At 42.5% G+C, this 26,298-nt stretch overlaps 5 protein-coding genes across 10 annotated transcripts; 3 read left to right on the top strand and 2 right to left on the bottom strand.

The window, feature by feature from the left end:
- Positions 1-2,276: 2,276 nt before the first annotated feature.
- On the top strand, positions 2,277-5,645 carry LOC115678838 (uncharacterized). Of its 4 annotated transcripts, none has more exons than XM_056318981.1 (5): positions 2,277-2,427; positions 3,343-3,531; positions 4,879-5,036; positions 5,230-5,333; positions 5,369-5,645. In XM_056318981.1, exons 2-5 carry the CDS (start codon positions 3,360-3,362, stop codon positions 5,370-5,372), a joined length of 438 nt encoding a protein of 145 aa, XP_056174956.1. In that variant the 5' UTR covers positions 2,277-2,427; positions 3,343-3,359; the 3' UTR covers positions 5,373-5,645. The 4 variants fall into 4 exon arrangements, with proteins under 4 accessions (XP_056174956.1, XP_056174955.1, XP_056174957.1 ...); XM_056318980.1 differs by lacking the exon at positions 2,277-2,427 and adding an exon at positions 2,595-2,900; XM_056318982.1 differs by lacking the exon at positions 2,277-2,427 and adding an exon at positions 2,624-2,935.
- Positions 5,646-6,247: 602 nt separating this feature from the next.
- On the bottom strand, positions 6,248-11,672 carry LOC115678837 (rac-like GTP-binding protein 3). The gene is made up of 8 exons (XM_030602292.2): positions 11,027-11,672; positions 10,532-10,619; positions 10,269-10,378; positions 10,121-10,184; positions 9,849-9,913; positions 9,700-9,765; positions 9,026-9,126; positions 6,248-6,590 (listed from the first exon to the last, which is right to left on the bottom strand). Exons 1-8 carry the CDS (start codon positions 11,129-11,131, stop codon positions 6,551-6,553), a joined length of 639 nt encoding a protein of 212 aa, XP_030458152.1. The 5' UTR covers positions 11,132-11,672; the 3' UTR covers positions 6,248-6,550.
- Positions 11,673-13,511: 1,839 nt separating this feature from the next.
- LOC115678916 (WAT1-related protein At5g40240-like) lies at positions 13,512-17,527 on the bottom strand. The gene is made up of 7 exons (XM_030602417.2): positions 16,898-17,527; positions 16,737-16,799; positions 16,517-16,633; positions 16,018-16,279; positions 15,789-15,947; positions 15,545-15,696; positions 13,512-14,086 (listed from the first exon to the last, which is right to left on the bottom strand). Exons 1-7 carry the CDS (start codon positions 17,356-17,358, stop codon positions 13,933-13,935), a joined length of 1,368 nt encoding a protein of 455 aa, XP_030458277.2. The 5' UTR covers positions 17,359-17,527; the 3' UTR covers positions 13,512-13,932.
- A 117-nt stretch (positions 17,528-17,644) lies between these two features.
- LOC115678951 (probable inactive receptor kinase At2g26730) lies at positions 17,645-21,618 on the top strand. The gene is made up of 2 exons (XM_056319382.1): positions 17,645-20,764; positions 20,884-21,618. Exons 1-2 carry the CDS (start codon positions 19,459-19,461, stop codon positions 21,480-21,482), a joined length of 1,905 nt encoding a protein of 634 aa, XP_056175357.1. The 5' UTR covers positions 17,645-19,458; the 3' UTR covers positions 21,483-21,618.
- Positions 21,619-22,309: 691 nt separating this feature from the next.
- On the top strand, positions 22,310-25,539 carry LOC115678725 (RING-H2 finger protein ATL47-like). Of its 3 annotated transcripts, none has more exons than XM_056319464.1 (2): positions 22,310-23,865; positions 24,385-25,539. In XM_056319464.1, the coding sequence occupies exons 1-2, from the start codon at positions 23,828-23,830 to the stop codon at positions 25,274-25,276; spliced, it is 930 nt and encodes a 309-aa protein (XP_056175439.1). In that variant the 5' UTR covers positions 22,310-23,827; the 3' UTR covers positions 25,277-25,539. The 3 variants fall into 3 exon arrangements, with proteins under 3 accessions (XP_056175439.1, XP_056175438.1, XP_056175437.1); XM_056319463.1 differs by having other exon boundaries at positions 22,322-23,865; positions 24,062-25,539; XM_056319462.1 differs by having other exon boundaries at positions 22,322-23,973; positions 24,062-25,539.
- Positions 25,540-26,298: the final 759 nt, after the last annotated feature.

Raw genomic sequence — 26,298 nt, 5'->3', positions numbered from 1 at the left:
GATATCCAAGAAACACATCAAAACTCCTGATTATGAACATGATTTTGAAAAGTTGTGAGAAAGGGTACGCGTTGGAGGCAAAACGACAGTGCGGAGTGATGGATGCAAGAGGGGAGAAAAATGGGAAATGATGGGCATTCTTGAAACTAAGGAAAAATGGAGGTGGGAAAATGTACAGATCCAAGGAGGAGGAAAACGAAGATAAGGAACATGGAAGTTGCTTTCACTTGTTTTACAAGACAATCCAAAATAATAGCATACTTTTGTGGGGGCTTCCCCATGCAAAGGGACCACATGTTTGAATTGGCCAAAAATTCTCTGGCTTGTTCTGCACTTTTTTGGCGTCCTGAGGAAGAGAGATACGGTGGGTGGGCGGGCGGTTCTTGGTGGGCACTTCGCTTTCTGCTCTGTTCTTCTGCAAAGTCTTCTCCGTTTCTGGCCCTAGTTTTTGATGATGGCGTTCGTTCAGGCCTCAGGCCTGGACAGGGGAGGTTCAGGGAATCACAAACGATAGCAGAGAGGGGGGTTCTGCGCTTCTTGCATGTATCGATGGGATCAAAGTTCCTTCTTTTGCACTCGTTTTTCACCCACATTGGGACTTCAGGGGTCTTGGGTGTGTGTGAGGACTTTTGATGTGGTCCATGTGATTCTTAAGCCAGGAGGGGTTGCCTGCAACAAGAAGGTGTGGGGACAAAATAGTGAAAAACCGCCTTTGGTTCTTGCCAAAAGACGCGACGAGGTGAGCTTCCATACGTGATGATACATGATGTAAGAACGATTCTATGGTTACCATGATTGACTTACAAAATTAGCATATCGATTAATGTGGTAAGTTTCGATTGACCGTTGAGGAGGACACACTTATTAACAAGGGAGAGCGATACGAATAGTCTCCACAATTTGGCTTAATGTATAATGTGATCCCTAAACTTTAATTTGTTCATTGTGGTCCATGAACTTTAGCCCAACGTGCAATGTTGTCCCTGAACTTTTAATTAGTTCGATGTGGTCCCTAGATTTTTTGTGCATATTCAATATAGTCATTGGACTACATGAAAATGTTTAATGTTGTCCTCAAGAACTAGATTGTCAAATTAAAAATTCAGGGACGACATTGCATATTAGACTAAAGTTCAGGGATCGCGGTAAACAAATTAAAAGTTCAAAGACCATAATGTACGTCGAGCCAAAGTTCATGAATCATGTGTGTCGTTTTCCCGTTAACAATTCTATAGAGATATGGCAACTACGACTTGCCATAATTTCCCTTGCTAGATTCATGACTTTCTAACCGCAAGTGTGCCTTGATCGCTGATCAATTATTGGTGCGACAATTTTTTGCATATCAAAAGAAACTTATTTGTTCTTCGTGGTATATGCTCCTCCTCTTTTACATGTAGCCATGAATATCACTCAGTGTGAAATCTGTATTGCCTATTGAACAAGGACTACTGCTCCGTGTGCAATAATATCTGGGCGACAAGATGAATGAGAAAGAGGCCCTCAAATGGCAAGCATTAAATTCAATGGATAATCCTCTTATCTCTGTCCTACTCACTGTTTCTTTGTAGAGCGTGAGAGTCAAATCATATACTTTAAATTAAACGAATTCCCTTACCACTTAAGTGTAAAATGAATTGTAAAAATCCCGACTTCTTATTATTAATTGCTTGGAGTAAAGTACGACTTTATGGATCTAAATAATTCCCTAAAAAATCCCAAACTTTGGTGCCCCAATTCTGCCGTGAACTTTTTTTCAACAAAAAGACCCAAAACTTTACTTCCGATCCCAATTCTGCCTCCGAATTATTATTTTTTTTCTAAGAAAAACCCAAAATTTAATTTCAATTCCAAAAAAAGTTCGAGGCAAAATTGGGTATGGACTTAAAAGGTTGAATTAGGGAATTAGGCCTTAATTGCTCATAGTAAAGTACGACTTTCTAGGTCTAAATGATTGTTTCTAGGTTTTTCCGCGTTCTTCGCTTCAGTAACTAAAACCTCGGTCCGAAATAATAAAAAAAAACGTAGGATCGATTTTCGCGAGCGAAAAACGGAAACGAAAAACGGGTCAAAAACCGAAATCCAATCTAAATTTTCACGAGAAAAGTGACAAAGTAGCTAACGTTCTAATCTCAAAATAAACACAAAAATCTAACACCTCTCATGGACCTAACAAACGATTCTTTTCCCCCTTTGCCCATCCCTCTCCTTTTGAGATTGCGATGGGCTCAAATCGGGCCCATCGTTTTGGGCCATTGGGCCCAATGGGCCCGCGCCCGCAAACCATCTTCTTCTTCCTCCTCCTCCACCTCTCTCTTGTTCAAGCGCCCGCTCAAAACAGAGTCTCAAGAACTCCATAGCTTCGGCGCTCTCTCTGTGTCTCGCCGCGCGTGTTCTGCTTCGCAGAGATCAAGAAACCCTCCGACGGTACCGTACCGGCCACTCTCTCTGTTGCTCTTGTTTTGCGTGACTTCTCTGCTTCAGCTCTCTCGGTTCTTGCTCTCTTGTTGTTGTTATTGTTGTTGTTGTTGTTGTTGTTACCTAACTGGATCAGAATTCGAGTGTGAAAGGGTCTTTAGAAGTGACTTTTAGCTAGTGCTTTGGGTACGCCTGGCTATTATTGTCGAACCCATGGAATGTGATTGGAAACTGCCCGCGGGCGGGTCTTTCTGTGTGGGCGCTCTTGTTTAATGCGCCAAGTGTTCGGTGAAATGTCTCAATCAAAATGATGGAAACTACTCGTCCATCTCCTGGTCCATTTCTTCTTTGCCCTTTCTTCGTTCCTTGTAGTTGAATGTCAATTCGGTATGGCTGGAGAAGGTGCATTATTTCCGTCAACCATTTTCGTCGAATTCGGTCGAGCGTGTTTACCAGCGAAGCGAAACACGCTTCGCGTTCTGGTGGGAGTTTTTGAAATTCCATTGATATTGACCAGGTTGTGCTTCAGAATTCATTTTCAACATGGAAAGTTAGGGACAATTTCACAATTGTTAACTTGATTTCCCTGGGTGGTTAGAAGAGTTGAGGAGAAACTATGATAGAGCTGGGTGAAGCGATAACAGTGTTTGATGGATCAGGGCACGATCTTGCAACGTTTGCTGTGAAGTAACTTCCTTCAAAAGTTGAATTAAAAAGGGAAAAAAGAAACACTTTGATCAATCCCATAAGATTTTACTGATTTAGTTGTCTTTTTTCGAGTTCTTCGATGAACTGGTAATGGAATTATTTGGACATGTTTCGCTCTGTTTCTCTTTTTCAAATTGATATGTGAGTTCCTCTGTTTGTAGCCAATTAGTTTATTGTGATCGCACAACTTCTTTCTTCACGTGTGCTCTTATGCAGCCATCTGTCAAGAATCAATGTTCATGTCAAGATTTTTAGGCAGAGCACTTTTTGCTGCTGCTAGAACAGAATCTTCTGCCGGGACAGCTGCTGCTGCTTCTGCAGCTACATTTGGGACAGGACACAACCCTCTTGAGGCATTCTTTGAGGCAGATAGAAACCCAGAGAATGACACACCTGTTGTTTACGGTACAAGCTTCTCTTTTTGCTACATGAATACTCGTTTCACATGCCTGTTTGGTTAAGAAGGAAAGACTACATGATGCTTGACAAGATCTGAGTGGGAATGTGTTGAATTTGTAGGAGGCCAAGTACACATTGGAAGTTGCATGAGATGATATATATGCTTATCTTCTGTAATGAACAGCTTTTAGCTACAGCTGACCATCACACGGCCTATTCAGCCCCCGAAAACAAAAAGACCTGTGCCGGGCCTATGTGCTTATCACATAGCCACAAACTGGCATTTTGAAAGGGGAGCTTATGTGGTAGAGTGTAGAGTAGACTGTCTGTTCCGGTTATTACAGCGATTGAATTCATCCAGGCCATGAATATGTATAGTTTCTGCCATCATCTTGCAAATTGGCAGTGCCACCACTAGGAAGGGATTCAATTTTTGATGTAAATACTATCTTAAATCAAACTATAAACAAGCATTTCGAAAAGCTTCATATTACAAGACTAGTGGCTTTATGTGTGCCCGTTGAAATGACTGAGATGTGCAACAGTGCAAGACGGGATATTGGGTGTGGTTTGTCTGTGTTGGGGAGATGGGGTATGTCTAGGCTGTATTAGACTATGCATTGTGTAAATACTTGCTGAACTTCAGTAAATGAGCTTGTATGACTGACCTAGAATTATACTTAAAAGGCATACTATGGGATTGTCTGGTTCACTAATAAATGTTATGATACGGGGTTGTGTGGTTCACTCATAGGAGGCATAACATGGGATTGTCTGGTTCAGTCCCACGGTACAGACTCAATTCCACGAATTGAGTTTATTCAAGTTGCTAAATTCAGTGTCAGCTGGGGAACTTTTTAAGGATATCTATCTGGTCAAGAATTGGGGAATCTAAGATATGATTTGGGATTGAACAGGCAGCTCGAATATGAAGATTCAGTTCAATTATTGTTGTAAGCTAACAGGACTCAAGCACAGTAAATGTGCATCTTCATGTAAAGTATTTGATTAATTTGCTCACGAGTAACCTAATGATTGCCTGAAGTTATAATGAAGATGTGGGTGATTAAACATTCATCAGGGTCTTAATACACTACCCTCCCAGAAAGTATGATGGTGCTAATGATGATCTTGCACGATTCTTCCTTTTCAGCCTATCCATTCATTAGATAGATGAGATCGCCAAGGACTTGATTTGTTCTGTTGGCCAACAACACCATTTAAAGCTTTATCTCTTAGAGGGTCTGATACGAAGCCATTGAGCTGTCATTTATAAATCCTCATTCTCTGTGATGGATAATGTGTACTTGCGATTGAATGTTCTTTCCTCCCTCGGTGGTTTATAATTTTCAGGTCGAAGTTGGAAGGCTACTGAACTGCGCCTAAAGTCGTGGAACGATCTTCACAAGCTTTGGTATGTTCTGCTCAAGGAAAAAAACATGCTGATGACTCAACGGCAGATGCTTCATGCACAAAATCTGAGGTTTCCCAATCCAGAACGCCTCCCCAAGGTGGATGTTGGTTTTGCTCCTTTTCTTTTCCGAATGTACACATCATTTCTCAAAAGTGTTCTTTCATGCCATGACTGGCATCAGGGTGCTCTGAACCAAATAAAAGTTGGGAATAAGTTTTTTGTGCTTCTTCATCCAAATCGATGAAATAACATTGTTGCTAATAGCATTTCTTTATTGTCAATGGATTCAGGTGAGGAAATCAATGTGCCGTATCAAGCACGTGCTCACTGAGAGAGCAATTGAAGAACCAGATCCCAGGAGGTCTGCTGAGATGAAGAGGATGATAAATGCTTTGTGAGAGCCGTACGAGTTTTTCCCTATCCTGCAAGGTGATGGAGACTATATCGTACTAAACCCGCAAGCCTGCAAGCTTTTGTCGAGTGACCTTCGCTTCTTTAGTATTTCAGAAACAAGAAACAGATTGTTAACCTGCCAATGATCTTCTGAATGTTTTTTTCTCTTTGATCTCCACATAGGTCAGAGTACATGTCGATCTGGTGAAACACTCTCTTATTGTTTATGACTCATGATAATGGGGTGGAGATGCCCGCTTTATGAAAAAGCATGCACGATATCACATAATGATATGTGCTTTTCGGCCTGATAGATCGTTCTCCCTGGTGCTTACTGTTCGCATGATTTGATTTGTGAGAATTATGGTATATGGACGTGTGGTTTTCATCCATCTCAAATATTGTTCTTATTATCAATTTTCCTCAGGGAATTTTGTTAATTATACTTAATGAGAAATATTATGATTTTCAAATTATTGATCACGCATGCCCGGAGAAAAGCAATGCATCGGGAACCGCGGATTTTTCTTATTTACTTGCTTAACTAGCAATTTGTTTATTTCGTGATAATAATCTTAGGCCCAAAGAGTAGTTTTTTTATTTTGTAAATAATAATGATTTGGAAAAAATTTCTGAAAATGATTGTTTGTATCATTTATGTAAATGAACGAACAAAATGTTCTGCGGTGGATGAACGATGCTCTAGAGAATTGATTCAGCAGTTTCTGATAGCGCTTTGCTTTAGCAGTTTCTGCATGATTGCAGAATGGTAAGTCCTATGCTTGAGTCGGTATCAGCACCTAGCATCCTGTGAAGCTTTGAACTATCATTTCTTATCAGGACTCAACTCGATAGAGTTCAAACCACACTGGTGAGAACAGGATATAACTAAAGAAGATATGATACCCACAAAACTAGTATTAAGAAATTGAATTTCACTCCTTTTTTTTTCTGTAGAATAGTCAATGCTTTACACAACCAAAAGAGGGAAATCAGTGGAAAGAAGGAACTTCATCAGTTATCGCCACAAGTTGGTAAAACGAATGCTAAGGGAATAAAACTGAAAACAGGCCATGCAAGTGGAAAAATTATCTACATAGTACGCACATGAACAGCTAACTAGCCAGTCTGATGATGAACCAATCCTAGTCAGTGTTCACACGGAGCCGTTACCAGAAGTGCCAGCAGACGTATACATCCTAGCAGATTAGGCGCAATTCACTTTAGACATGCGAAGCTCCTACCCCCAAAGATGTTCCTGCAATCCGCACAAGCACTGGCATATGTTACTACAGTTGGACAGAAAAGAACAGGCAGCGATCAACTCTAAAAGACTTTTGCCCCTTTAACTCAAAATATAAAGCCTCAGAAGTACAGAAATTGAATAGAGGCAAAGGGAAGAGAGAATGATTATTGCCCTTCCATCTGAAAAGTACCATAAAGATTTTTTTTCTTTTTCGTTTTTCTTTTAGTTAGGGGTTGGGAAGGAGAAGCATAATGTATGGGACGCACCCAATGCAAGGTTGTCCTTTCCTCTCACAACTTTGGTCACCAACACAATTGATGCACCAATCCATTCACGAGCGTAATATACTGGAAGCATCTTATGCAATGTTGTTGTTTCCTCTCATTATTTTCATCACCAAACACTATTTATCGCCATTTCCATTTCCATTCATGAGCATGTTTGGTTCTTGCAGCATTGCCACCTCCCTAGCTTCACTCCATTCAAAATCTCATCCACCTCTCTTAAGATAGATACATTGACATGGCTACGCTATTTTTCACCACATTATTGTGCTATATCCATTGTTGTGGTCACGGAACATTCATCCACAAATTGGTAGTCGCGAGACTTCACGGGACTTTGACAGAATAAATGGAGGCATTAACAGCAAGAGGAAAAGGTCTAGAAGCAACAAGTATGTAAAGAGTTAAGGAAGTTTGAAATCTGAGATCATACAGACAATTTAGACTTTGGTATAACATGATAATGGCCAGGCAACCATGCACGGCAAAGCTGAAGAATTACTACAAGGATGAAGGTTATATAAAAAGCATTTGTTTGTTTGGTTTCTCAAATGTTTCTGTTAGAAATGTCGAAAGCATATTTCAAATTAAAAATTAAGAGCGAATGAACCAGAGAGTAGTGAAAAAAAAGGAGGACCGTGGGACAAGCCAAATTTAGACCGGCAGTGTAGGGTGATTTGAGGTGGCTCATTCTTTTTAACTTTTTACTTCTACTTCTAATATTTTAGATATAAGTTCTATATCAATGATTTCAAGTATTTATGTTCAGTTATAACGAATAATTCTCGTCATATTCTAATAGCCGTTTTTTGAGTAAACATTTGTGCACTCAATTTCAAGTTGATATCAGAGTCAGAAATCTCCAGTTCAATTCCTCACACTCTCCTTCACCCATTTATGAGTTTCCATTTCATTATGGGTGGCAGGGTCAAGCAATTATTTCACTCACCCGTATCAGGTTCCAACTAAAGGCCTTCATCATCAAATCAACCTTCATTGAAGGAACAGTGTTAAGCTAACACATATGTTTCGTGCTGTATTTTAATAACTTAAACTTTTGGAGTAAATGGTTATGCACTTATTTCAAGTGCTTAGAAACAAAAAGATCAAAACCAAAATTCATCTGAAATCATGTGATATCCATACATTTTTAATGACGAGAAAACCCACATGAGATAAGTAAACCTCAAGCTAATGAAACACCCCACTAATTTCATGGGCTAGGTAGAATGTAACCCAAATCCTTAAGTGGCTCAAACATGTAATCATTTACACGTGGAGGTGTGAAAAAATGAAATTGTGCCATGCCCCCAATTCATACACAGTAGTCCAAACTGTTAGGGAAGAGAGACATCACTACCTTTTGACTTATGAGATGGCAACCCTAACAAAATGGTTAGTTTCTACAACTGATAGAAGGATCGTTGGGGTCAATAGGAGCAAGCTGAACCACCAAAAGCTTACATGCATTATAAGGGAAACCGGGATCTATGTGAAGAGATCAAAATGTTTAATAGATACTAGTGGCTGTAGATCACAGGTCAAACCTAGGTTAGGTTGATCATGATAAGCAATTCAACAGCTGAATAGAAGGGGGAAAAAGTTCAAGCAGTTGTTTGACCACTAACTAGGGCATAACCAATGTACTAAGTAGCTGTCAGAGGTGAAGAACCAGAAGCACAGAAAATTCAAAAAGAAGGCAGTGGAAAAATTTGAGAGGACTATTTTCGATATCCTACCTCCTTCTAAATAGAAAAAATATTCTAGACAGTGCTTTCTGAACCAGTGATGTGAAAACCAGTAGAGGCAGGTGACAGTTGAACTGGTTCACTTGTCAATTTTATACTTGCGGATGTCATCAATGATTTAACTCTTTTAATAATGCTAAACAAAACCGCCCTCTGCCAGAAAGGGCAAATGTACGAGGCCTTTCAAATTAATGCGATGGTGGTTTAACTGCAAGCCTTTGTGATTTTTGTGAAAACAAGTCTCTCTCAAACTTGCTAAGAGATGAATATAGATAACCACTATTATTTGGTTCCCACAGACTCAGACTTGACCCAAAACACCCACAATTATACATGCTGCAGAGTAAACTGCACTAGATATTAACTTCACAGTTAATTTAATAAGCCTCAGATGTAGAGAAATTCCAGCACTCACATGAAACATCCTCGACGTGGTTTTTTCTTCTTCCTCTCCTTTTGCTTCTGTGGTGGTTTGATCACTACCCTGATTGCAGCATCAAATACTCCCTTAACATTCTGCATTTGCATCAGAGAGCAAGCATCAGTATGCTAATGTATTTATGCATCAGATCAGTAGCATAGTGATATCACTCGAAATTACAAGTCTGAGCAACAAGAAAAAATAGCACCCACAATCTCAAGATATGACACGGTCAGCTACTAAGAGTAATCAAAGGTCATATAGCTAGCAAAGCAATTTACCTACAGGATCTAGTATCAGAATCCACTGAATGCTTTGGTATGGAGTTCATCAGATGACACCCTAAGGACAGGTAAAGTAACCCTTATTCAACTTCAGGAAACCCTCATTGATGTTCACTTAAAATCACTATTAAGTTCATACACTACTACAAGCAAGTTTCAGGAGCTTGTTCCTTAGGAGGCAGTAAAAATTTCTTTCGTTCTTTCCCTTTGTGGCAGACAGGTTTGGGTCAGTCATTAATGTTTGACAATTTCCTTTCATCTTTTCATAAAATAGAAGTCAATCATTTCCCACACCCTTACATTTTAAACCATCACAACGCTAGACCAACCGAATGATGTGACGAAAAAAATCGCATACAGCAATAAGGCTACTCTGTACTTTACCTGCTGAGTTTTTGAACTGCATTCTATGTAATAGGTGGCACCAATCTGTTTGCGCAGTTCCTCACCCTGAGTATAAAAAACGGCAATCAACAATAGGGAATGATGTACACCATAAGGAAAATATTGCTGACTGATAACAGAAACCTAACTTGAGAAGTGGTCACAGGAACCAGTCCAGGATGGTCAGCCAAATAGTGTTTATCCTCACGAAGATCTACATGTCAATAGAAAAGCCAGAACCCAGTGAGAGGCATTAGCAAGTGCATGAGTGGGTGATATCCACCAATGAGCAATGAAATAACAATATTCACTTAGTTGTGTATTGTACCCAACATTCAGAGATACAAGAAGCAACAGAAACCAAAATAAAACCCATTTTGAAATCTGTCCGCTACTGTGAAAATAAATTCTTTCCACTCACCCATTTTGGTTCCCACAAGGACAATAGGAATGCCAGGAGCATGATGCTGGAGTTCTGGGATCCACTGGCCGAGACAGGATTGGAAAGTTGAGATACACGCACAACAAGAAAAAATTTAGGAAATTAAATGCGCCAATTCCCAGCTTACCTTCTTCAGGACATTCTCGTAACTAGCACGGCTAACTAAAGAAAAGGCCAAGACAAAGACATCAGCTCCTCTATAGCTCAAGGGCCTTAATCTATTGTAATCCTCCTGCCCTACACAATGGTAAAAGTATGTCACGGGACACAATGCCATGATCCACACGGCAAATTAGTTGCTGTAAACCCAAGTATTTTTTTTTTCCCGACCAAAAAAAAAAAACATATATATGAAAAACTGGAATTGATCTGGAAGTCCAAAATCCTCACCAGCTGTGTCCCAAAGACCCAAGTTGACAGTGATGCCTTCAACCACTACATTAGCGCTGAAATTATCAAATACCGTGGGTATGTAGTCCTGATAAATTCACAAATGGTTAGATTGGAAATACAAGAAACGCTACAAAGTGGTAAAAAAGGGACTGCTCGACGAAAGCTAAGAGCCTGCATAAAATACAATAAAGAAGAAAAAAGATAAAGAAGAAAAAGGAAGAGACCTCCACACAAACACGTAATTTTAGTGAAATCTGAAAACAATACTGAACAACACTCCGGTGATGATAAATTATCGACGGCAATGATGCGGTGTGTGAAAAAGTAACCCCTAGAAAAAGAAAATGCCCAGTGAAGAAAGAAGTAAAGAGAAAGCAATCGGTGGTGCTACGAGGAAAAGGCAAAAAGCTGCAAAACCCAGAAACAGGGACCAATAAAGTCAAACGGAAGCACCCAGAGAGAAATCTTTCGGGGGAAAACAAAGGCACATACAGTTGGGAACTTGTTGCTGGTGTAGCAGATGAGCATGCAAGTCTTGCCCACGGCCCCATCACCCACCGTCACGCACTTGATGAATCTTGATGCGTTCGCAGCCATCCGAAGAAGCGTCAAGAGAGAGACAGAGAGAGACAGAGGAGGAATGGAAGAAAGCTAAATTCGGGAATAGGATCAAAACCCAAACAACTGCGGTGGGTTAGGTGGGGAAGGATTTAATGAGGGGGGGTTTCTTGAATTCAAAGGGACAAGCGAGTCAGTGTGTTGTGTTGTGTTGGGGTGGATCACATGATCCTCACTCGCGCTCACTGTCTCCTCCGCCGCGGGCAGCAGAGCAGGAGCAGATCGTCCCTTCCGCCCGTCCTTCCGTTCTTGAAGATCACCACTGGGCGAACCGCAACTGGGTCTCTCCTCCGGCCATGGGATTCCCCTCTTGATTCCGAACTTCCCTCAATACAATATTACCCTGTTCCGAACAAGACCCAACTTGCCCATTCGTCAATCTGACGTCCACAGATAGAGAGAAAGACAGAGAGGCGCAGGGTGGACCGTCAGTAGAAAGAGAGAGAGAGAGAGAGAGAGACTGGGGTGGACTTGGGTATCTTCCAAGGCGTCCGTCCAGTCAACTTTGCCAATGCCAAGCAAGCCCCTCAGTCCTCACCAGACGAACACTAAAGAATAGTGCTTTTAGGGAACTTTATGCAAAGCAATAATCTTTTGGCCGGGATTATATCTTTCTCTTCCCGATTTCTAGCACGAGCGATTTAATAAATTCTTTATGAAAAAGAAGGCCTTGACCTCAAATGCTTACTCCAACCAATAATCACACTCGTTAAAAATCTCCCCTTTTTCTCTGGCAAACGTTTGTTTATTCTGCTGGCAACGTATGTTTACTCTGATCTAATGTAGCAGCACAAGGTAACTCTAACAAAGTCGTCAAAAGACTTTAGCTCCATAAATTGCAATTTTTACGCCGAGCCCCGAAAACCTCGGCACCAGAAAGCAGCTCATGGTGTACATGAGTATGATTCAAGCAAGCGATCGCGCTGTTTAAGGATTTTTAAGTCCAGTACTGTAATATGGGAAAGGACCATCCATAGGATTCTTCAAGGTTGCCACTTTTAAATGAGCCAAAGTGAAAAAAATTTCACGCACTTGTTGCCATATCACATGATATGACCCGACGTTTTCTCTTGATTCAGGCAACATGACAAAAACACATGCCCGTGAGTTTGGCGACTGATGGGGCGAGACAGGAGGAGGAGGAGAGTCAATGCAGTAACCGAAATGAACCGATCGGGAAACGCTTGACATGAACAGCGTTCACGGTCCCCCACTCATTTATGAGTCTAACCACACAGAGGTCAAGGACCAACGCGTACGATCAGTGGACCCATCAACGATGAACACTGACATGATACAACCATTGATCCCTGAAACATTAATGACTACATAAGACGAACCGGTGGAGACCTTACGGACCACAAGCATTTCTTTACCAGCAGACCTATCGAAACAACAATAACTTGCAAAGATGAGAGAGAAAGAAAGAGAGCTTCATTTGTTCTTTTTGTTATACGAAGTGCGATTCGATGATTTCTTTCCGCTATCAAATATCCCACGAATGCAACTTTACTACATAGAAGCAACTTTTAATCGATGTCCCGGACAAGTCATTATTTTTTACAGTCCGTGCCTATCTTGATGACCACCTCTAGCATCGTTTGTTTCTTAATCTTGTGAAACACAGAACTGAAGTACCTTCTGTGGTTAAGAGATTTATCAAAAGAAAATAAAGCTTGGTGTGCAAAAAGGGAGAGAGAGAGAGAGAGAGAGTTAGTTCAGGACCAACCAGTCAAAAGATAACTCTAAAGATTGACAAAGTGAAAAACTTAAATAATTACAGGGCTTTAAGAGAGTTGGTGGAAGGCATAAGTAAGGTTTAAGCAATGATGCCAAATCACACATCCGTGCAATGGGCACGTCCTGGGATCAAAGCCATGAGGAAGCAATGGGATCCGCAGGATTCTAATAGCCGGAGAAACAGTAAGCAATAATAACAAGTGAAAAGATTCTTCTTTTACCATCACTGCCGGGTAAATTATCTTCCTGCCCTGGCAAAATGAATTTTGGTCCTGGAATAAACCTCTGTGGAGATGAAGAGAATGAGATGGGAATAGGGAGATATTCACATATAATCCTATCCCAGAAGCCTGTCAAGCCATCTAAAATTATGCTCATTGTCACATGTCATTAGCAATCTAGCATTCATGTAGATGGCCTACCTTCAACAGGTAGCAGGCTACCCAACACAACCGCATGCTGCAAGTATCTAGTACGGAGAAAGGCAAGCGCCGCGTGATTGCCTGGTCATGTAGTGCAAATAGGTACTTCATCTTTAGTTAGCCCCAAGAAGGAGCTTTATACTACCAGCTCAAGAATCGAACAACATATACAGAAAAGCGCCCTGGAGCCCCCGAACGAATACTGAAACCATTTTTCACTATATGCTCGTGAATAACTCATACAAGATGAATATGCAGATCAAGGCCGAGTCCACCTTTCTTATACAAAGCATTACAATCAACAGGGAAAACAAAAGCAACATCGCAATGCACTTCTTTTCTTTTTGAGTAAGTACAACTTCACAATGCACTTACCAGTTCTATCTGGACCAACAGAGGGACACGGTCATTCCTAGACAAGATTGAGGTAATCGCTTTTATGAATAGCTGACCGCTTGTCAATACTTGTACTAAGGATAGCCCCATTGCATGTGCACACCTTATAGATAGTAGAACTAATACTGCCATCTAAGATACTTATTGCACATAATTTTGAATATTTTGCACAAGGATTGGCATACATGAGGGAAAAATCTTAAATAGAAGAAACTAAGCAGCTTAATTTATATACACGTGGCTCTCAAGTAACGGGGTTTTCTGGGAAGGTGATTGCAGCTCACCACTTGCACAATTTCTACCATCCTCTTCTTCTTGAGACATCGCCCAAATAACCCCATAAAAGCCAGCCACTATTACAACAGCTCCTACGATACTGCACACAAAAGCATAAAAAAATATGAACGCTCTAGACATTCTAAGCAGTGCGCAAAGTTTGATCAGCAGGGATTACGTCATCAATAATTTCGAGGAAGCTCATTATCCGGGGAAAATGGGTCTTCCAAATCATCAGAAACAATAATATCAGGAAAAGAAATCGTTAAATAAAAGAATTTTTCTCTTAGTTGGCCATAGCCAATCTCCATAATGCCTCATTTGAGCTCCTCAGCGTGTAAGTGAGGCTTGAATAAGAGTTGAAGTACTTCCTGCATCTTGACGACATCTATTTAACCAGTTGCTGATTGATGCCATATATTTCTACCGGGCTAATTCCAAAAAAGAGCACAAACTTTAGGTCGAGTGACAATTCTGGCCCAAACTTTCTTTTGTCCAGTAAAAAAACACCAACTTTAGGTCGAGTGACAATTCTAGCCCAAACTTTTTTTTGTCTCATAAAAAATCACCAACTTTCAACCTTATCCCAAATCTGGCCCCCCGTTGACTTTCTTTATGAAGTCATCACTGTTTGAGAAAAAAGGTTATGGTCATGAACTTGGCAGCCATGACGTCTATCGACGGGCGGTGGTCTACAACTTCAAATTATGACAAAACGACGAAGTCTGACCAAAGAGATTCAATCTGGACATCTTTTTGACTTGCCGGTGAAGTGAAGGAGATGAACAGTTTCACCGTTATTCTTCAAGCTGTGACTCAGAGAAGAAGACAATGAATAGTGTTTTAAATCCAGTCAGCAAGCCACGTGAATTTATTGCCGAGGTGGAATAGTCAAGTTGGATAATCAATGGTTCAAAATCAAGGGGGGCCAGATTTGGGATTTAAGTGAAAGTTGGTGATTTTTTATAAGACAAAAAAAAGTTTGGGCCAGAATTGTCACTCGACCTAAAGTTGGTGCTTTTTTACGAGACAAAAAAAAGTTGGGATCAGAATTGTCACTCGACCTAAAGTTGGTGCTTTTTTTTTGGAATTAGGCCTATTTCTACCATATTATTTCTCTGAAACTGGGGTGATGGCTTAACAATGTACTTGACCAGATGTAAATGCTTACTAATAAATCTCACAAGCCAATCACTTACCCAATCTACTCGATAGAGGATCTTGAAATAATTGACCATCACTTAAGTTTCACGACTGTCTTCTGATGCTATAGAATGTAAACTATCAACAGCGCAGAAAATAATAGAGGAAAGCGCAATAGATTCGAGACATGCTACTTCCTTTCCAAATATTTCTTATGCTTTGCCGGTTTCCAAATATAGCCTTTGTGTAACACTCAAACATGTTTGTCGCCTCAAAATATTTATTGATCTCATATTGACTTCATCTATTGAAATGATGACCAACTTAACAACATCTATGATACTAAATGATTGACAGCAAGTTGGGTTGGGTGGCTGTGGAGAAGGAAGTAGGGGGTGATGACGGAGGTTCTTACCTACCGACATGGAGGGAATCACCAAGGAAGATGGCACCCATCATGGCAGCTATACCGATGCTTAAGGGTTTAAACATTGCCACAAAAATAGGGCCTTTTTTGTGTATGCACCAGGAACAAACGCAAAAGGTCACCACATTCCCAACTACAGCCTTCGGAGAAAGGGCGAAAATGAAAACATGTGAGTTTTACTGCAAGCTGGTAAACAAGATTTGTCAAACATGAAAGTTATATAAATGCTCACTGCGTAGATGACTGCAATGAGCTCAATACTGGGCCTTAGATTCCAAGCTTTTGGATCTCTTTCTGCAATTAGAGCAACTACTGCACATTGAAGGGTCCCAAAGAAGCAACAGAAGGAGACCAAAGTCACCTCCGACGGATACGATCTCAGAACTGCTGCCTTTAAATGAACAGCAAAAGTCAGTTAGCCCCATTTCCCTGAGAAAAAGCAAAGAAAGTTCGCACACTACCTGCGCTGTATTCCACGTTGCCAAAGATAAACCAGCGGCCGCCAGGAACATGCCACCAATAACCCAATTAGGGACGTCGGCCAGCAAAGCTTTGCTGGGTTGTGAAGTTGAAAAGCTCTCATCAGGGTAAGGAATAGCAGACATGCCACCGCCAATTACAGGACCTTTATACAGTGTCACGATCAAGGCTCCAGAAATGGATACCACGGTGCCAAGAATTTTAATTTGGCTTCTTGAGCTCCTGAAGTCCAATTTTTCAATCCTACAAGAGCGACAAAAGAAGATTTCACCAATCTGACTCGCAAAGATCGCTATTTAGATACCGAATTCCAACTCGGATATATCGATTTTCTAAATTAGCCAGAGTTCCTATCGAAATTGCCAAGGTATTCCTCATTTCTACTTTTGCTACTTGAATTGTAGGCCTATTTGATCACTCGTGCATGAGAATAATGCCCAAGTTGCAATGGTGCTAAAATGCGGCAAAACGAAGGCGAACCTGAAGCTAACCGCGAGCAAGAAGGTGAAAGCAGGCACTAAATTCCCCATAGCAGACGCAAGCGTGGGCGAACTGTAGCTAACTCCAGCGAACACACAGTTCTGCATCGCAGTGATCCTGCAAAACAGAGCGCGCGCGAGCAGAACCGTCGATCAAAGGCAGAGAACCAGAGACAGAGCAACCCCGACACACTTAGCTCGCTCCATCAAAGCTCACTTACCCAACGAGAGCGAGGAAGAAGAACTTGCAGAGCACCGAGAAGGTCAGGGGAGGCCTCTTCTCCCTGCACAAAGCTCGCACAAAAACAACCACCGCCGGTCACTACTGCACCGGCGGGCTCCGGCGACCCAATGGCGACTGAACGGAGGAGAAGAAGGGTACCTGTGGATGAAGGAGAGGGGGAAGAGGAGGAGGGAGGCGAGGGCGTTGGAGTAGACGAGGAAGACGAAGCGGCTCATCCCTCGGGACATGGCCGCCTTGCTCAGCGTCGTCAGGCCCACGTCGAGGCACTCGATCGCCACCATCGCCGCCAGCGGCAGCGACCGGAGCAGCCACGGCGTCGCTTCCATCTCTCCCCGTCGCCTCCGAGGCGTCGCCGTCAGCGCCGAGAGCTGGCTAAGGTTAGCCAGTAGAAGAAGGAGGATTGCGGCCCTTCTTGAGCTCCTCCCATTGGTTGGCGAAGTGAAGAGAGAGACGACAAGAACATTAATTTCTTCGAATAGAAAAATGTTTTGAGATATAATACGAATCATAGTCCAAAAAAAAATTGAAATTTTAGGACTTAGGTGCACCGTTGCATCGAGCTTCAGGACTTCTAATGAAATTGTTCTGAAAAATAACATCTTTCATGGATCGTCGGACATAGCACCCCGTGAGGACTCCGATAGAGCCCATCCGCTTTGTTAGAGTCGAGCAAATTGGGCGCGATTCCTGTGGATCGCTTGTCGGTCAAAAGAGCGGTGTCGGATCGGAAGAGGCCCGTGTTTTGCCGCGGGACAGCATGGAAGTCGGTTTCGGAGCTCTGGCAGCTGCCGGGGCATCCACGGCCACAGCGGTCATCAGGGCTCTCTCTTCATCTCTCTCTCCACACGCATCCGCAACTGCTGAGAGTAAACTCAAAATGGTACTCTCTCTGTTATGGGGTCAGCAAAAGGTCAACCATACAGTAATCATGTATTGAGGTATGCACACACTGTTTCCGTTTCTTTTCAAGTACTTACAGAGACTTAGAATGCAGAGGTGATTAACAAAGATCGAAATCACCCAGTGAGTCAAAAACTGTTTCTTTTACGCCGAAAACAGCTGATTCTGGAAAGACATTAGCTGGAATACAACGGTGAATATTCATTCACTAGAAATGTCGCGACTTGTTAGTTTAGTAGATTGGTATTGACCTACTTAAGTAATGTACTTGAAGAAGCAAAATGTATGATTTCGTGCAACCTTTCACCTTTAGTCAGTATACTGTACTTTAGCATGCACTGCTAATCTTATTCAGTTTTTGTAGATGCTTTGACCACTGGGTCTTTGTGCCTTTCTGGAGAATGATTTTTGTGTATGTTTAGATTCCAATCAAGCTATGTGTACAGGGCACAGGCTCAGTTTAAGTAGAGTCCATGAGGATATTAGAACGAGTACGTGGTCGAAGATGATTGCGAGGTTCCAAAGATACAGATTGCCTTTCTTTCTCGATACTGGTTGTACACACCAGCCAGCAAACTGACTGCTGAGTTTGTGGAAGCAGATCGGGCACGATGTAATATGAAAATGCACTGCAATGCTCGGTAAGCGATTTCTGAATGACCAACATCGTTCAATTGATGGATCAATGCAACCCAGACTGCCAGAAGCATTCTTGCTTTAGCAGAAAGACTGAAATTCGGGTTTTGTGGAGGATGTGGCCAGAAGCCCATAATTGCTTCCTTAAATTACTCGACCTATGCATGCGGAAGTATGACGTCCTAAGGCCTGCCGATAATACGTTATCCCGCCCGGATTACTTGTTCTAATTGATGTCTTAATATTTGGACGTACTCTGCTTGGACATGTCTGGTGTGTAAAACTTTTGTGTAAAAATGGACATCACCACTTTGTCTCCTTCCCCGTGTTTGAGTGTGTCGTGTTTTGTGCTAAGACACAGTCACGACTAAGGGCGATCGAGGGCGAGTGAGCAGACCACAGCCATAATCATTAGTAGGCCGCTGAAGTATGACCGGTAGTTGGAATTGGTCAAATGTTGGTATAAAATGATTCTTGTCACTTAGATATTGTCACCGAGTTCTTGTTCTCCTCTCAAATTGGGGCTCCCCGTTGTACTCTCACGTGCATATATTCTGGCAACACAACTTTATCATTACTCCTGTCTAGCTGAACCGGTACGTCTTGCTCTGCAACTTCAAGCTTTCGTCCGAAGAAATTCGCTTCTGTTGTTTGATTTGCTTAGGAAAATGCAGGGGCTCTTTAATTGTTCCGGTTTGTCACATTCTGTTTAGCCCATAGACGGAACGAATGCATTATTAGCATTGCTATGGAGAAAAATCTAAGAACTCAGCATAATCCCGGACTCTCCTTAAAATATAAACATGAAGTTCTTGATCAGCTAGTACTGTGATTAAAATAATGCTTGCTCATGCCATCAATCAGTAATGTCAGGCGACGTGCCTGTTCAGGACATCTGAGTATGGATAATTTAGACCATTTCAGGCGCCGGCTCTTGGTTAAAAAATTACCTTGGATATGCCTTTATCTCACTTTCGATTCCTTCTTTTCGATCTCAGAATCTTTCTGTGTATGCTCAGCCAAATTTCAAACATCACCAAACCTTGTCACGGCCTCCTTGTTCCACAATGCCAAATAGCCGAACCCGCTTGAGTATAAAGATTTTGGCAGATGCATTTATCAAATCTCCAAGCCACTTCTACTAGCTTCAGTTCTTTCCCAAAATGGAGCGAGCGGCCATCTGGGCACTCCTCATTCCAATTTCTCTTCTGTTTGCATCAGCAGCTTCAGAAGCAGATGACACAAAGCGATCGTTAGTTCGATTCATGGAACAACTCTCACCTGCAGATAATGCAAATAGAAATGAGAGCTGGGGCTGGAACATGAATTCAGACCCCTGCACTCACGGATGGGTGGGCGTTACTTGCGATTCGCACACACAGAGTGTACTAAAAGTCATCCTCGACGAGCTCAATCTCATTGGAACATTCGATGCTGGTTCTCTCTGCAGTGCAAGATCGATTCAAGTCCTAAGCCTCAACAACAACAGTATAAGTGGAGAAATATCTGAAGAGATTGCGAACTGCAAGCATCTGACCCACTTATACTTAAGTGGCAATCGGTTCACTGGACAACTCCCTAAAAGCATTCCTCACTTGAGTAACTTAAAGAGGGTCGACATATCGAACAATAACTTCACTGGAGAACTGCCAAGCCTGCATAAAATTCCCGTGTTGCTGTCATTCCTAGCTCAAAACAACCATCTCAGTGGGAAAATTCCGGAGTTCGAGTTTGCCAAGATGGAGGTGTTCAATGTCTCTGACAATGAATTTAGCGGCCAAATTCCCGACGTAAGGGGCCGTTTTAGTGCAGACAGCTTTTCGAGAAATCCCAGTTTATGTGGGCAACCGTTACCGAATCCATGTCCCCCGCCCCTTACATCAAAGGCTGCATCAAAGAAGTGGTCGACAGATCGCTTCCTAATATACACTGGCTACGCATTCCTTAGCTCGGTGATAGGACTCTTCATCGTTTACAAAATAGTAAGTAAAAGCAAGTCAAAAGATGAGAAGACTGATGATTTAGAGACGTCTGAAGACGACATGGACGATAGTAGCATCAAGATGAATGCCACTTCTGGTGATGATTTTAAAACCGGTGAATATAGGTCAGAGTACTCGATGATTTCTATGGATAGTGGAGTGGCACCTGCATCTCTCGTGATTCTCAATAGTTCTTTGGTGAAGGATTTGAAGTTTGAGGACTTGCTCCAAGCTCCAGCTGAGTTGCTCGGGAGGGGAAGGAACGGGACGCTCTACAAGGTCATGATCAACAATGGCGCCACATTGGTTGTGAAGAGGATCAAAGAGAGGGCAATCTCGAGCGAAGTGTTCGAGAGGAGGATGCTGAAGATAGACCAGGCAAAGCATCCGAATGTACTAGCGGCAGTGGCATTTTATTGCTCAGAGCAAGAGAAGCTCTTGGTGTATGAGCATCAATCCAATGGCAGCCTCTTCAAACTCCTCCATGGTAAGTTGAATCGCTTCATTCTCGAGCGATAACTCCCACTAATAGGATCTAGAAGTAGACGATCGATTGCTTCAACATGTATATTCATCAGATTTTTACACTGGCATTGTTGATTTCAGGGTCTAAAGATGATAACTTTGACTGGGGAAGCAGACTGAACATAGCATCCAGAATAGCTGAGGCCTTGGCATTCATGCACCGGGAACTTCATGAAGATGGGATTGCTCATGGCAACCTCAAATCCACAAACATTTTGTTCGACCAGAACATGGATCCGTGCATCAGTGAGTACGGAATAATGGCCACTGAGAACCAAGAACAGCCAGATCTTTCCCGAAGCGTAAGTTTCACAAAGATCACACCAGCCCAAGAACGTGAAAGTGATCATATTTTCTTTAGGGATGACATATACAGCCTCGGTGTGATTCTTCTGGAGCTACTGACAGGAAAAATGGTCCAAGATGGGGGATTCAACTTGGCGACATGGGTGCACTCGGTGGTTCGGGAGGAATGGACCGCGGAGGTGTTCGACCGGGCCCTGATCACGGAAGGTGTCAACGAGGAAAGGATGGTGAACTTTTTGCAAGTAGCACTGAAGTGCGTTGCGTCCTCTCCGACCAAAAGGCCAAGCACCAAGGAGGTTTCGGCTATGATAAACGTGATCAAGGAGGAGGACGAGAGATCGATCGCCTCGGAGTCGAGATCATTCAAGTTGTAAAATGTGAAGGAGCACATGATGACTGATGAGTAATAAGCATTTGCTAGAGAAAACTGATTGTCAATTCTCACGTCCTTCTGTATCTGCTTCTGTCACTGCACTTGTTGCTCAACCATAGGAAATATCTAATTTGATATTGTGGGAGTATTGACTATTTGAGTTATAATTATGATTGGATGATTGCAATGTTATTTGAGCCACATTCTTTTTGGTATCCTAGAGGGATAATCAGTATAATAAACAACATATTTACTAAATCCGGCACAATTTTACTGCTACTTGGCTCCCATGATAAATAGTAATAAATTGTAAGCATCCTCTTATTCAATTCACCGACGGTGCGTTTGGTAACGCATTTGGGGAAAGCCTTTAGGATAATGTAAAAGATTTTAGGTGAAAAGAGTTTATCCAAAATGTAAATAATGTTTGGTAAAGTATAATGTAAAAACACATTCGGAAGCAACTTTGACTTAAATACCGTTTGAAAAAAACTACACTTTTAAAAAAAATCTCAACCGTTTGCCAGGGAAACTCGAGCCGCCGGCCAGCCTCGCCTGAGGTTGCGTAACCCTAGGTGACAGTCGCATTAGATCCCTTGTTATATTCAAGTGAGTAAGAGAGGAACTAGGCAAGGGCTCCTTTTATGGGCTCGTCCAAAGAAGTTTTAGGTTTCGGATCGAGCCTAAGCCCTGCTAGCCTAGCTCAACCCCCAGCCCAGCCTAGCCAATTTGATCACCCGTTGCCCAACAAAACTTGACTTATCAGTTGAGCCATGTTCATCCCGTGCTGTCATGATTGGTGGAGCGTCTTGCGGTGATTAAATTTATCTGAGGCAAAGTCTTCACATCACACGGTAGTGGTTGATCTGTGAGTTGAGGTGTCAACAGCTCAGTGGACACAGCGCCACTGGTCGTGTTTGTCAAAGTCAAGATTCCAGAAGCAAATAAGAAAATGTCATCTGGGGGCGACTTCTTGTCTTGTTGGGGGGGCATCATCAACTAACCATCCCAGAGTTGTCAACGTTAACAGAAAGCGTGGAGGTTTCAGCCATGATCGCCACCTGCTCGTGTTGGCACAATCGTCATCAATCAGATCAGATACCATCCCCTGCCTGATGGGAAAGGGCTCATTTTGGTCGTCCCACCCTCGTTTATAATTCTAAAAGAAAACGATCTGGGTTACATCAAATTTTGATTTTTATCCATTTGTCATCATTTGCGTCTGCCATGTTTTGGGTTCCTGATTCAAGACAGGGACTTCACCTGATACTTCTCAGACCCCGGAGCTTTTGTCAATTGAAATTGGATGGATGGCCATGGCCATGGCCATGGTAGGACTTACATGAATCGGATGCAGGCAATGCTTGCTCCCCTGTTAGACCCGTGATCATGGGGAGGTCAAAATGTCCCTTTTAGCGAGTGATGTTTTGACCCTTTTTCGAATTTTTTGTCTTTACCTCGCCAGATCTTGCACGGCCCGAAGAAGGGGGGAAAATTTGTTTGCTTGATATGTTTTGTTGCATTGGTGGGTCGTGTGGAAACTACAGGCCAAGATGGACAGACCGACCCCTGCGGTGAAGATTAGGCAAACGCAGTGACGCAGCAAACCCCATCATTTGGTGTTGCTTTTGATAGATTCTTGATGAATAAAGAAGTCACGAACGCGACTGTAGACAATCAAGTTGTGCGTAATGGTGGACCTTTAATCATGGTTCAAATCCCCCCTTGGTCTCCCTCATCCTCCAGCCTTTTGATAAAATGTCTCTGAGCCCGATGATATGGAGGAGACCGCGAATGAGGTTAAAAGCAATCGACTTTGAGCCTTTTCTAGTGTCAGCATGACCTTTCCAACGTGATAATTCTCGGGTAGACCAGGAGTAATTCGGTGTCGCATAAGCAAGTCCGTCAAACATTAGGCGATTGTTCTCTGAATATGGGTGGTGTTAGGAGGGCAAAATCGAAAAGTTTTGGACTATCTAAGGGCGACCCAGAAGAGTTTGTCCAAGACTGTTGCGCCTGACGAAAAGAGAAAAGTGCTCATGCCCTTTGCCTATGATTGAAAATCTAGGATTTGGGGCTGGTTCTGCATGACCGCTGAGTCTCTCTTTAAAGTTTTCTACCTCAAGCCATCACACCATTCACTGCCCTTTTCTAGCTTTTCCACCTTCTTTTTTGTGACGGACTTCCCATTTTCTATATTGTATCCGAGAAACAAACAAAGATGAAAAATCCCCTGTTTCAGGGACTCCTGTGGCGCAAAAGAAATTCAAAGCAGGACCCACAGTCATCAACAAATCAGGGGCGATGGAACTCTCCTGAGGCCTTGAGAGCTGCATATTAAAATCCATGCCATTCATGCTTCCTTCTCTTCGGAAGAAAGGCAGGTACTCTTCAGCTCTGCCTTCTGTTTTTTTTTATTTTATTCGCTTTTGAACTCTGTTGCTCTTCAAATGCCCATCTTTCTTGTCCAAACAACAAGATGAATTCGCAAGGTTAGTCACTCTTCGTGCCACAAGGTCTCCATATTGAGACCATTTAGCTTTAACAAGTTGAGGTTTGATGTGATTTCCCGTTATGTAGCGTGCACTGCCGATGTTGCAATTGGTAGATACGTCCAAAGCGAGCTTTTTCGCTTCTGCTGAATTGAGTGGTCAGTCTTCCAAGTTTGAGAGCTAAAAAAAAATGTTTAGGATTGCGTATGAGAGGAAGCAACAAGATGGAAGCTTGACATATGCTCCTCCTCAGTCACCTCTCACTTCTTTGTCAAGTCCTTTCATCATGAACTACAGCACAGAATCCACTCCGGAACCATCTTCTACTCGAATTAGCCCCGCACTTCTTCTGTTCATAGTAATTCTAGCTGTTGTCGTCTTCATTTCCGGTCTGCTTCATCTGCTCATCAGATTCCTCATGAGGAGGCCATCTACATCCATCTATGACTCCACTAGGTACACGGAGAGCTCGGACTCTCATGTCCTTCAGAGGCAGCTTCAGCAGCTCTTCCGTTTGCACGATTGTGGCCTCGAACAAGCTTTGGTTGACGCTTTGCCCGTTTTCTATTACAAAGAAATCATCGGGTTGAAGGAACCATTTGATTGTGCTGTTTGTTTGTGTGAATTCTCCCAAAATGACAAGCTCAGGCTGCTTCCCACGTGTAGCCATGCTTTTCATATAAGTTGCATCGACACATGGCTTCTTTCCAATTCAACGTGCCCACTTTGTCGTGGGTCTCTCGTGAACACGGATCTCTTGGCTGGCCCGCGAGCACTCAACTTAGATGATTCTTGGAGTGTGCCCAGTGCATTTCCCATTGATGTGGAGAATTCAGTTCATTGTGGTCCAAAACTAGCTATAGATGAAGAAAAGGGCAGCCAAAAGAGGGTCTTTTCTGTAAGGCTTGGAAAGTTTAGGAGCTTAAACGAGGACGAAGAGAGCGTAGAGATAAAAGAAGAGACTAGTAGTTGCTATTTGGACTCGAGAAGATGCTATTCAATGGGTTCATATCAGTATGTGGAGGGTGATATGGATCTGCAAGTGGCTTTATCCACTTCTTGCACGCACAACAGGAGGGTTGTTTTGAAGAATGGAAATGCGAGAGGGCGACAATATCGGATCTCTTCAGGGGATGAAGAGGGGAAGAAGATTAGTGGGAGGTCAAGACGAGAAAGCTTCTCTGTTTCCAAAATCTGGCTTTGGTCTAAGAACAGCACAGGCCCGAGTTTTCCGAATGCTCATGTTGTTGTCACTCGTCAACCGGCAGGAGTACCGAATGATGGTACAATTCAGGAAGTTTGATTTTTGTTTCCAGACGTAATTTACATAGATTACTGCAGACCCCTACATTTTCATGTTTCTTCCTAGCTATCTCGAATATATTCTGAGATGTCCCATTTAGGAACCATTTAGCCTAGGTGCTGAAATGAGAGATTCTTCGGTGACTTCTCTAGTTCACATAGTAGCAATCAGGTATTTTTTCCAATAGCTATCTTCTTGTTATCTTTAATTCCTGCGAATCTCCCGGCAAATTAAAGAATCAATGAAGATGCTTGAGCTTTTCTTCTGTCTGCTTTTCTGTGGCATTTTGGAGGTAAGGGCTAACTTTATAACTTCGGCTGAATAAAGTAAGAACACATTAGACAACAATTTGGCTGAAGCATTATATGATGCATTGCGCCACGCAACGCTATGAAAGCAGTTCGAATAACCAGACCGGTTTTAACTCTGTTTATCTAGCCCTATTCTTTTCTGGCATGTCCTGCATCTTGAGCTGCACCTTCCCAGTGCCTTGCACAGTGTTTCGTCGCGCTAGCCTGGCCACCGGCCTCGCTCTTTCCTCAGGGAAAGAACTCTCTAAATCTCGCACATCGCGGGATCGTGGCTTAGATCGCCGCTTACACGCTCGAAAGTTCACAACTCGGGTCACATGTTCACCAATAAACCGGCTTAGGGAAACGTTGTACCAGTGCATCTGAAGTACGTTGAGAAAGGGAGTGAACATCAGACATTTTAGGATTGTCTGCAAATGCTTGCTCTAAGTTCGATCCGATCCATGGCCATTGAACTAAGCCCATTTCGATACGTATGCCGTGCTCATCGGGCCGTCAGAATCGGCCCATCTAGATGGAAATGCTTTCCATGTTCCTACCTGAGTGATCAACCCACTTCTGCCCACAGTAATAAAGTGAGCAATGCAATCCATGTTTTCTCATGGGGGGCAGCAAAAGTCACTAGTGAGGATTATATTCAATTGCAGATGTTGATGAGGAGATAAGGATTGAGGATATTGCTTTTCTCACGCTTGGTGTCGCCATCAAAGC

Source organism: Syzygium oleosum, unplaced genomic scaffold, assembly GCF_021117445.2.
Source record: "Syzygium oleosum isolate NSW1041296 unplaced genomic scaffold, Sole_v2.1 Sole_v2.17, whole genome shotgun sequence".
NCBI classification, from domain to species: domain Eukaryota; kingdom Viridiplantae; phylum Streptophyta; class Magnoliopsida; order Myrtales; family Myrtaceae; genus Syzygium; species Syzygium oleosum.
Note: the sequence above shows the minus strand (reverse complement) of the source record. Positions and strands in the feature narration are given on the sequence as shown.

Bases quoted from the DNA above. Each gene is read 5' to 3' on its own strand.
- LOC115678838 (XM_056318980.1), top strand. From the start codon at position 2,795: ATGTCAATTCGGTATGGCTGGAGAAGGTGCATTATTTCCGTCAACCAT. The intron at 2,901-3,342 runs GTGGGAGTTTTT...GCTCTTATGCAG, and splicing joins GAAACACGCTTCGCGTTCTG to CCATCTGTCAAGAATCAATG. The intron at 3,532-4,878 runs GTACAAGCTTCT...TATAATTTTCAG, and splicing joins TGACACACCTGTTGTTTACG to GTCGAAGTTGGAAGGCTACT.
- LOC115678837 (XM_030602292.2), bottom strand. From the start codon at position 11,131: ATGGCTGCGAACGCATCAAGATTCATCAAGTGCGTGACGGTGGGTGAT. The intron at 9,766-9,848 runs GTTAGGTTTCTG...TTTTATACTCAG, and splicing joins TTCCTGTGACCACTTCTCAA to GGTGAGGAACTGCGCAAACA. The intron at 9,127-9,699 runs GTAAAGTACAGA...ATGCAAATGCAG, and splicing joins GCAGTTCAAAAACTCAGCAG to AATGTTAAGGGAGTATTTGA.
- LOC115678916 (XM_030602417.2), bottom strand. From the start codon at position 17,358: ATGTTATTTTTCAGAACAATTTCATTAGAAGTCCTGAAGCTCGATGCA. The intron at 16,800-16,897 runs GTACCCTTCTTC...AGCTTTGTGCAG, and splicing joins CCCCTCTCCTTCATCCACAG to GGAGAAGAGGCCTCCCCTGA. The intron at 15,697-15,788 runs GTGAGCATTTAT...CTTTCTCCGAAG, and splicing joins TCATTGCAGTCATCTACGCA to GCTGTAGTTGGGAATGTGGT.
- LOC115678951 (XM_056319382.1), top strand. From the start codon at position 19,459: ATGGAGCGAGCGGCCATCTGGGCACTCCTCATTCCAATTTCTCTTCTG. The intron at 20,765-20,883 runs GTAAGTTGAATC...TGTTGATTTCAG, and splicing joins CCTCTTCAAACTCCTCCATG to GGTCTAAAGATGATAACTTT.
- LOC115678725 (XM_056319463.1), top strand. From the start codon at position 24,164: ATGTTTAGGATTGCGTATGAGAGGAAGCAACAAGATGGAAGCTTGACA.